The 9,497-nt window shown below is 41.1% G+C and overlaps 1 protein-coding gene across 2 annotated transcripts in view; it reads right to left on the bottom strand.

Moving 5' to 3' along the window:
- PIEZO2 (piezo type mechanosensitive ion channel component 2) overlaps nt 1-9,497 on the bottom strand; it is a 460,236-nt gene that overhangs the window by 98,728 nt on the left and 352,011 nt on the right. The window contains exons 19-20 of one of the 2 annotated variants that reach the window (XM_026456028.1): nt 3,457-3,489; nt 2,868-3,085 (exon numbers count right to left, since the gene is read on the bottom strand). In XM_026456028.1, the coding sequence (XP_026311813.1) occupies nt 2,868-3,085; nt 3,457-3,489 (251 nt within the window). The remainder of the gene's footprint in view (nt 1-2,867; nt 3,086-3,456; nt 3,490-9,497) is intronic. The other variant, XM_023228479.2, reaches the window with a different exon arrangement.

Raw genomic sequence — 9,497 nt, 5'->3', positions numbered from 1 at the left:
TTCCTTCCTTCCTTCCTTCCTTCCTTCCTTCCTTCCTTCCTTCCTTCCTTCCTTCCTTCCTTCCTTTGTCTTCCTTCCTTCCTTCCTTTCTTTCCTTCCTTCCTTCCTTTTTCTTCCTTCCTTTCTTTTCTTCCTTCCTTCCTTCTTTCCTTCCCTCCCTCCCTCCCTCCCTCATCCCTCCCTCCCTCCCTCCTTTCCTTCCTTTTTCTGACAGAGTCTTGCTCTGTAGCCCAGGCTGCAGTGTAGTGGCACAATCTCAGCTCACTGCAACCTCTGCCTTTTGGGTTCAAACGATTCTCCTTGAGTAGCTGGGACTACAGGCACATACCACCATGCCCAGCTAATTTTTGTATTTTCAGTAGAAAAAAGGTCTCTTCATGTTGGCCAGGCTGGTCTTGAACTCTTGGCCTCAAATGATACGCCAGCTTCAGCCTCCCAAAGTGCTGGGAGTACAGGCGTGAGCCCCCGTGCCCAGCCCCTTTGATGTTATTTACTCTTAAGACCAAACTATAATTTCCTAATATTCTAGGAATATTAAATAATCTTAACTCCTTCTAAAGGACATCTTTCTTGCCACAACAGCACTTTTATAAGTGGCCTGTCTCCTTTGACAAGGCTTAACTGGTCAGTGGTAAAGCTCTCTGGTTTCCATGAAAAAGTGAACCAGTCAGAGCCCTGCATGGGCAGGAAGAGCTTGCTCCTTGTCAGAATCAGAGGTGAACTCCAAGCATCAGAATGACTCAGTCCGTGGTTTTCTGAAACATGGTCAGATTCATTCAAATAATAATTTTTAATCAAATTACTTATTTTATTATTTCTACCTTATGCTAACACAGGAGTCATGCTTCTCTCTAGAAGGACTGTGCTGGCTCACTTTATTGACTGAAAGTCACAACAGGACTGTTCTGTAATAACAGGCTGTCTTGTTTGTAAACAAAAGCTCACAAGTCTATCTTGGCAGATTACAAGTCCTAAGTATCTCTTTAAGTAGCTTCTTCAACTGGCTTGGGTAGATGCAACAGTTACTGTACCTGGTTCTGAAAGCTAAGTAAGGTTCTAGTTATTGTGAAATATGCTTACAGTAGTTCTCCTTTATCCATGGCTATGATTTCCAAGATTTCAGTTACCTGCAGTCAACCACAGTCCAAAAATATTAAATGGAAAATTCCAGAAATGATTCAGAAGTCTTAAGTTACACACTGTTCTGAGTAGAAGGATGAAATCTCATGCTGTCCCACTCTGTCCTTCCCCTTGGAATGTGAATCCCTTTGTCCAGCAGGGCCATGCTGTCTACACTCCCTGCCCAGTGGTCAGTCACTTAGTAGCTGTCTCAGTTGCAGTAGCTGTCTTAGTAGCTGTCTCACTGCATTAGTAGCTGTCTCACTGCAGTATTGCAGTGCCGTGTTCAAGTCACTCTTATTTTACTTTCTAACGGCTCCAAGTGAAAGAGTAGTGATGCTGGCAATTTGAATATGCCAGAGAGAAGCCACAAAATGCTTCCTTTAAGTGAATGGTAACAATTCTCAATTTTATTAATAAGGAGAGAAAAAAATGTACACCGAGGTTGGTAAGCTCTAAGGTAAGAGCAACTCTTCTATCTATCTGTGTAATTGTAAAGAAGGAAAAAGAAATTCACACATAGTGTACACAGGGTTCAGTGTTATCTGAGGTTTTAGCATCTACTGGGAGTCTTAGAACATGTCCCCCAAGGCTAAGGCAGGACTACTGTATTTAGAGAGTGACTCAGATGGTAGTCAATAAAAAGGTGTAGGTAATAAATGAGCATGATTTAGACGCGTAGCTGCCACGTACATGAGGGATTGAGAGAAAAGGGGCTGTGCAATTTTGGGCAGGACCTATCAGCAAAGCTCAAAATCCATCTTGAAGTAGTGTAATAAAATCCTAGACTTAGGTACTTGGCCTCACAGATCTGGGGTCTCCCCTTCACACTGAGGAATTCACAATGCTCAGATACGGAGAGAACATTTCTGGTCCTCTCCTCTGTGTTCTGAGATGAGAGGGGAAAGAAGACCAAGTTTAAGGGGCACAAACCGTTGGAAGGAGTCTTCCTGCTACTTTTTTTATTTTCTAATTTTGTTCAGGACAGTTGACCATCTAAGACAAGTGCAGCATCTTAAGGTCATAGTCCCAGAACCTCACCCCAGAGATGATGCTCTCTGGGTTGTCCCAGACTTCCTGGAAACGGCTATGTAGACTTTATATTCTCTGTCAAGTAACACTTCCTGATCACTGAGGCTGCTCAACGTTCATCATGCCCTGTTAAAACATTATTTCAAGTTTAGGAAGGGAAGCAGAAAGACCCCAAAGAATAAAGAGTGAAGCCCCTAAAACAGCAATATTGACAAAAACATCTCTAGGAGTTTGCTTGAAATGATAATTATCCAACTGCTGACTTTCTCCTCCAGGGTCCATGTGCTTAGGCATCAAATCAGAGCTAGAAATACATTCTTAATTATCAGTTTTCTGGAAAAGAATGGTTTCTTGCGAATGCATTTATAAAGGTGATGTCTACAGCCTTTGGAGATTCTGCACAGCCAGGTTGTACCTGTGTCAGGTAGAAACAGAGAGGCTCTGACTGAGCACATGGTCACCACCACGCCCCGCCAGTGTCTGGCCAGGAGTGCTACTTGTGGGTCAGTCACTGCGAACCAGCCATCTGGTCTTTTCTCAGTCAGAATTAAAAGGAAATTGGAGCAATTGGAACAGTAATATTAAAACTATAGCAACCAAACAAAAACCACTCCAATTTTTATGTCATGGACTGGGTCAAATACGTATTCCTTTGGAGCAAGTCAACGTTTCCTTCATGCAGTCTGGCAGCCAGCATTCTCTGAGCAGCTGTTTACCTGATGTTTCCTCCTCCTCCTCGGATTCCTCCTCTTCCTCTCCGTCCTCCTCTGACTCCTCACTGTCTTTCCCAAGATCACCCTTCTGGGCTTTTTCAGAGTAGCCCTCGGGCTTCTCCTCCCCAGGCTCAGCCAACTTCCTCACCTCCGGCTTCTCCAGGTTGGCGGTCAGGTGCATCATGGTGAGGTCCGGGAGGCTTCCTTCTGGGTGAGCCAGTCTGTTAGTAGAGAGCAGCTGAGTCAGAAGGGGAAAGGATGTTGGGAGAGATCTGAGTGAGGGGCAAGTAAAAGGAGGATAAACACGAATGAAATCAGTGCATGTACAAAGACCTCACAAGGTGGGGTGTTAGCGTTTTGTCACTTTCTGGTTGGTTGGTTTGTTTTAAGTTCTTTCTAAAAACAAACTGTAAACTCGGTTCGGTTTTGTTAGCTTTTCTAATTCAGGTTCTAGTGATTAGTTGGTAATGAAAGCTATCCACACTAAACTTGACATTTTTCCCGGAGGAGAAAATGGTCAGAGTTTAGGGTGTAGAAGCATGAAATGGCATCATGTAGAGCAAGCATTTCATGGCTTCACAGGGGGACTTACTCATTTTGGTGGATTGGTAATTTTTTCTTGATGCTGCTCAAAGTAATTGAAATAGAAAGGAAAAAAAGGAGATGAGAACAGAAGAATTATAAGGAATGTCAGAGATCACATATCATGCTACATATCATCCACTATTGCATTCCTGTATGCCTGTTGCAGTAACGCCCTAGTGCCAAATGCATTCCAGGGTGACATCAATAGCGTGCTTTGCTTTGAACCCTAGGCTTGGCAACTGATCCGAGAGTGGACAGGATTGCAGGTTTGTAAAGGAGAGAGCATACTGAGACCGCTGAGGCAATTATATCATGCTTTTTTAGTAACGCAACAAACCATCTTGCAAGAATCAAGTAATTTACATTTTTGTAAGTTTTTAAAAATTTCTTAAAGAACGTATGCTTTCAGTCAACCTTTGTGTAGACGAATCCCACTCTGGCAGCTAAGGTATATGCCATGGAAGCTAAATGTTTTCAGGAGTGACACATCTGCATCATGTCCCCACGTGAGAGTTACTGATGCAAACTGTTGATTGGCAGCGTGGGAAGACTGTGTGAGATCCTGAACCAGAGAAAGAATGCAGGGAGAGAGAGCTTCCGGCGAGTGCACTCAGCAGCCAGGGATGCTACAGTTTATTTCTTAGTGGACCATAACAAGTCCCTTCCTTCTCTTACATTTTTTAAGAGCGTATCTTTTTATTCATACTCAAATTAATGTTTTAAAGAATTTGTGGGCAATGAAGTCTATATAAAGGAAAAGCTTAGTAGACATACTGATAGTCTTCTCTATTTATCACAGTTAATCCAGAAATTTTTAGCAGGGTTCTAACAAGATGGACAATAAATAATATTATTCTATCTGGATAATTGGAGGCTCTGAGTAAACTATTTAACTTTGTGAAAGTTAATTAATTTTCTACCAAATGAGGCTTGGTTAGATAAAATGCAGGTTTATTTTCAACTTATTGATTTGATATTTGTAAACACACCTATCATTTTGGTTAATGGTTGTAAGGAATCCACACTGTCCCTACACTTTTACATTATCATTCAAACAGTTCCCTTGCACAGGATGTCCAGCAGGTAAACGATAGTATGCCAGAAACAGATTGTTAATTTAACGGAGACAGAGAATCTGAGGTGAGTTCTACATTGGTGGAAGGAGTTTTGCTGACATACTACTTCCTTATTTTCCTCAGCTAGTCAATTCATCCTCTCGACTTTGGAGAAGTTAGCTGCTCTTAAAATTGCAACCCATCTCTTCTACCACAGTGCCACACACCAAATCGCAGGGAACATGTTTGCTGTTCCTGCTTTGTCAGGACTCTCCATGTGAAATGTTACTAAATGTGGAAGTGATCGGCTGCTGCACAGTCATCAGTATGTATTTGCTCTCTTCAGGGATGCATTTTATAAATGAAAAGATACCTTTATTAAGACAAGGAATTTGGTTTCAGTGTGCAGGTGTGACCACCTGAGAGTGAACCTTAAAAGGTCTGCATTGACACTGCTGCAACCTCATATGACAAGAAAACTACTTTCTAACAATTACTGCTATTAACAGAGTGAAACTCAAAGAGGGGAGGCTGTTTCCGCAGCTGCTACTACAGCTACACAGCAGATGTCCTCAAGCAACGATGCCCCCAAACTGCCATGCCGCAAGCAGGGCGCATTGAGGAGAGATCGTTGAATGAAAGAATCAGAGGAAGACACTGGAGTAAGCCTTTTGCAAGTAGGTCCACAAGGCTGATTTCATTACAAGAAACTTGTAATGGGACAGGATGCAGCTGGGGACAAACGAGAAGGGAATTCTGCATCTAACACAGGTCATTCCCTCTGACCTTAGAGGCACAAACCCCAGACCCTCTCTGGAGCAGTTTAACCTCATGAGCTTGTAATGGACGACAAAAAAAAAAAAAAAGAAAAAAAAAGAAATTACATATCAGGCTGTCATTTACTAGTCTAGGAGTTTATTAGCTATCTTGAGAAATTTCAGAGAATTGTACCTTGTATTATAAAAACCTGTGTGCATAAAACATAGATAAAAATATTTTAAATGCATGAATAAAGCACACTGTTTCAAAAAGACACTTGTGTGAATCCTTTTACTTTTCTCTTTTTCTCATTTTTATCATAACATTGATTTTAGAGGACATAGAGAAGAATGTTAAAAGACTTGGGTTCAAGTGTTCACCAGAAAACTAACTAGCTAGGTGAAATGGCAAAGCTATGTAACCTATCCTTTTTTATGATTATTAATTAATTTATTTTTTATTATACTTTAAGTTCTAGGGTACATGTGCACAACGTGCAGGTTTGTTACATATGTATACATGTGCCATGTTGGTGTGCTGCACCCATTAACTCATCATTTACATTAGGTATATCTCCTAATGCTATCCCTCCCGCCTCCCCACACCCCACGACAGGCCCCAGTGTGTGATGTTCCCCTTCCTGTGTCCAAGTGATCTCATTGTATGTAACCTATCTTTAAGTCTCAGTTAGCTGAAATAATAGTGCCTATTTATAGGAGGTTGTAAAAATTAAGGTGGTTTCTGTTAAGCATTTAACACAGTGGTTAATTACACAGGAAACATTTTAAAGTAAGGAGCCATCTTCTAACGGTAGATTTTAATATATTACGGTTTGATAATCTGCACCATAAATTCATTCCAAAGAAAAAGCAGAATTAGAAACGTGCTTTTGTAAGAGCCTACACACTGACGGATGAGAGGGAAGGTATTAAACGTAGACTATAATTCTGTCATCGGCACCTTCTTTAACAGAACTCGGCTATTTTATAGAATCAGCTTTTTTTCCCTTCCTAGCAAATAAAAAGAAACTGGATCTTGATTTTCCAAAAATAAAATTCAAAAACCCACTCTAGTAAAAATACTCCTGGAAACTTCAGGCTAAGGAACTTACAAGACTTGTAATTCTTTACTGAACATCAGGTGCAAATTACCTAATGGTCATATGAAGGATTTTGACTCTGGGACTCCAAATAAAAAGTGTGATGACGAACAGGATTCTCGGAGAAGCCCCCTCCTCCGCTGCCTTCAGTCAGGCTGCTTTGGATGTCTTTCTCCACAGGAAGTGCATTTCTTCTCGTGGGGTTTTCTTTAACATTACTGGTAACTGTGTCTCCTTGCCCTTATTCGGGCTCTGAGCTCTAACCTTCTCCCCGACCATTAAACAAAATGGCTCTCTCCTTTCATGTTCTAACAAAGCAGATGACAAGTGTCTGTTTGTGTCTTCACTCACTCTTTACACTTCCACAGCTTTGTGCAGCTCCCAAGCTGTGTGTTTCTCCATTTGTGACTCTGTCATTTTATTCTAAGTGTGGGTTCTGGGGACTTTCCCCTTGAAGACAGAATCCAGTCCTGCTCTACGTATCACCCTTACAAAATGCAGTACTGTGCTTGGGGTACACTATTATTCACTGAATCTTGGGTGAAGAAATTTTATGCACTGCAGTTACATCCTTATTTGAAACAGAAGAAACAAATTACGTGACAGGGACGCCCCAAGAGGGTTAATTCTGTACAAGGACCTGACTTTGAAAAGCTACATAGTAAACTACTTTCCATTAAAGAAAACGGAAATTCTAGCATTGTAAAATCTCCTTAGTCTCAGCATCATTTGTTTTTATGATTCTAATTTGGAATATGTGGTAATGTAAACTGCACTGACACTGTTAATCATTAGACTGTTAGCAGAAAGGTGACTTGCACCTGTACAGTGTTTAATATAAATAACATTTAAAGTCAAATAATTTTACTGTTTAAGATATATTATTATCTAGAACTCAAAAGTACTTTTAGAAGATTGTATTCACATATAAGCATTTGATTTGTGAATTTAATATTACATCTTATTTTTTATTTATTTATTTTTCTTGAGACGGAGTCTTGCTCTGTCACCCAGGCTAGATTGCTGCATTGGTGTGATCTCGGCTCACTACAGACTCAGCCTCCCGGGTTCAAGCAATTCTCCTGCCTCAGCCTCCCGAGTAGCTGGGATTACAGGTGCCCACCACCACACCCAGCTAATTTTTGTATTTTTTAGTAGAGATGGGGTTTCACCATCTTGGCTAGGCAGGTCTTGAACTCCTGACCTCATGATCCACCCGCCTCAGCCTCCCAAAGTGCTGGGATTACAGGCATGAGCCACCATGTCTGGCCTGAATATTACATCTTAATTATGTGTGTTGGTAAAATGTACACTGTTTACTAGGTCAGTTGCAACTTAACCACATTTATCCATATTTTTAAAATGTTATCAAAGTGACCTACTGTCCTCAACACACTACCCTACCTTACAACTTGTAAAGTCATGTCTAAATTTTAATCAACTTTTAAGTTGAATTGTAGGTGTGCTCCCTCTTTCAGCCCAGAACTAACATTTATAAACATTTTATTCTCCTTATGAAACAGCATTGAACATAAAGAAATAAATTATGCTAGAAAGCAAGCTTATATACTTCATTAAAGGATTCACCCTGTCATTCTAACGGATAATCAGCCCTATTCAACACTGCATACAGCATTTCAGAAGCACACGTTATAAAATGAGAGACAGGCTTGTTCGATAACATTTCCTTTCAGGCATAGCTCCGGCTACTCTTTTTTTTTTTTTTTTTTCCAAGACAGAGTCTCGCTCTGTCGCCCGGGCTGGAGTGCAGTGGCGCGATCTCTGCTCACTGCAAGCTCTCCCTCCCCGGTTCACGCCATTCTCCCGCCTCAGCCTCCTGGGTAGCTGGAACTACAGGTACCCACCACCACGCCCGGCTAATTGTTTGTATATTTAGTAGAGACGGGGTTTCACCGTGTTAGCCAGGATGGTCTCGATCTCCTGACCTTGTGATCTGCCCGCCTCGGCCTCCCAAAGTGCTGGGATTACAGGCTTGAGCCACCGCGCCTCACCTCTGGCTGCTCTTAACATGTTAATATTCACACAAAAATATGAGATTTCACTGGAAAGAAGATGGGATATTGCAAGTTTTTAGTCATTTGGGGCGACTTTGAACTTTGATACTTCTAAGAAGTCCTGAGAGAACTAGCTGGCCTTGTGGCTTGGGGTAAGGGGCATAAGCTCCCATTCATGATATAAGTCTGGTCCTTTGGGATCAAAAGTCATACCAGTTGCTGCCAAGGGCGCCCATCAAACCAACTCTTGCCCTCTTATGGGTCTCAGCCTTCTCTTTACAAAGCAAATGTTAAATGCTTCGTAAGAAACAGAGAAAAAGAGAGTGAGGAGTTCCTCATGTCTGAAGGGATGGGATTTAGAGCAGTGCTCGGGATTTCCAGCTAGAGTCTGTTTCTTACTTCTCGACCTATCAGCTGAGAAACCTGATGTTGATGTTCCTCTCTCAGGCTGTCAAAAACCAGGCCCCAAGAAACCTGACAGGCCTCGTTCATTCTTCCTCCCTCGGCAAGCCACACAGTGACTCTCGGTTTCCATACTTTGCTAGAAATTCTGCCTCTTAGGGTTTGTGATTTGGTTGTCTGCCTGAGGATTTTACCTATAAGAAAAGCGAATGGGGTAGAACACCAACAAATCTTTTGAAGAATTATTTTGTTAATTGGATTTATTGCAAGAGATATTTCTCTAGATAATAACGCTAGATATAAATTACTAGCCTTATTACTAATGGCATGCAGTTACAAGAGTGCATATTTTAATTCACCTACTTAGTAAAGTAATATAGTTTAGTAAGTTAGTTCCCAAAGGATAACTCTGGAGGATAACCCATTGCACAACATTTATCCAAACTTGCTTTTTATTTTGCATGGAAATTGTATGTTTTATCTCCCCAGCTAGGTGATATGCATTTTAAAGAAAGTCCACATCTCAGTGCCATCTTGGTGCCTTTTGTGCTGTGCAAACATATGAAATCTGGTAATGTAAAATAACCCTCTTCAATAATATGTTGCTCTTTGAAGTAGAGATATATTTGAAGAAAGTGATGTTTTTAAAACCATGTATTGTGACTACTTTCATTTCATTTAGGAAATGTCTATCGAATATCACTTCATGGGTAAGGCA

Source organism: Piliocolobus tephrosceles, chromosome 18, assembly GCF_002776525.5.
Source record: "Piliocolobus tephrosceles isolate RC106 chromosome 18, ASM277652v3, whole genome shotgun sequence".
In the NCBI taxonomy this organism is placed as follows: Eukaryota; Metazoa; Chordata; class Mammalia; order Primates; family Cercopithecidae; genus Piliocolobus; species Piliocolobus tephrosceles.
This window is presented reverse-complemented; position numbering and strand designations above follow the sequence as displayed.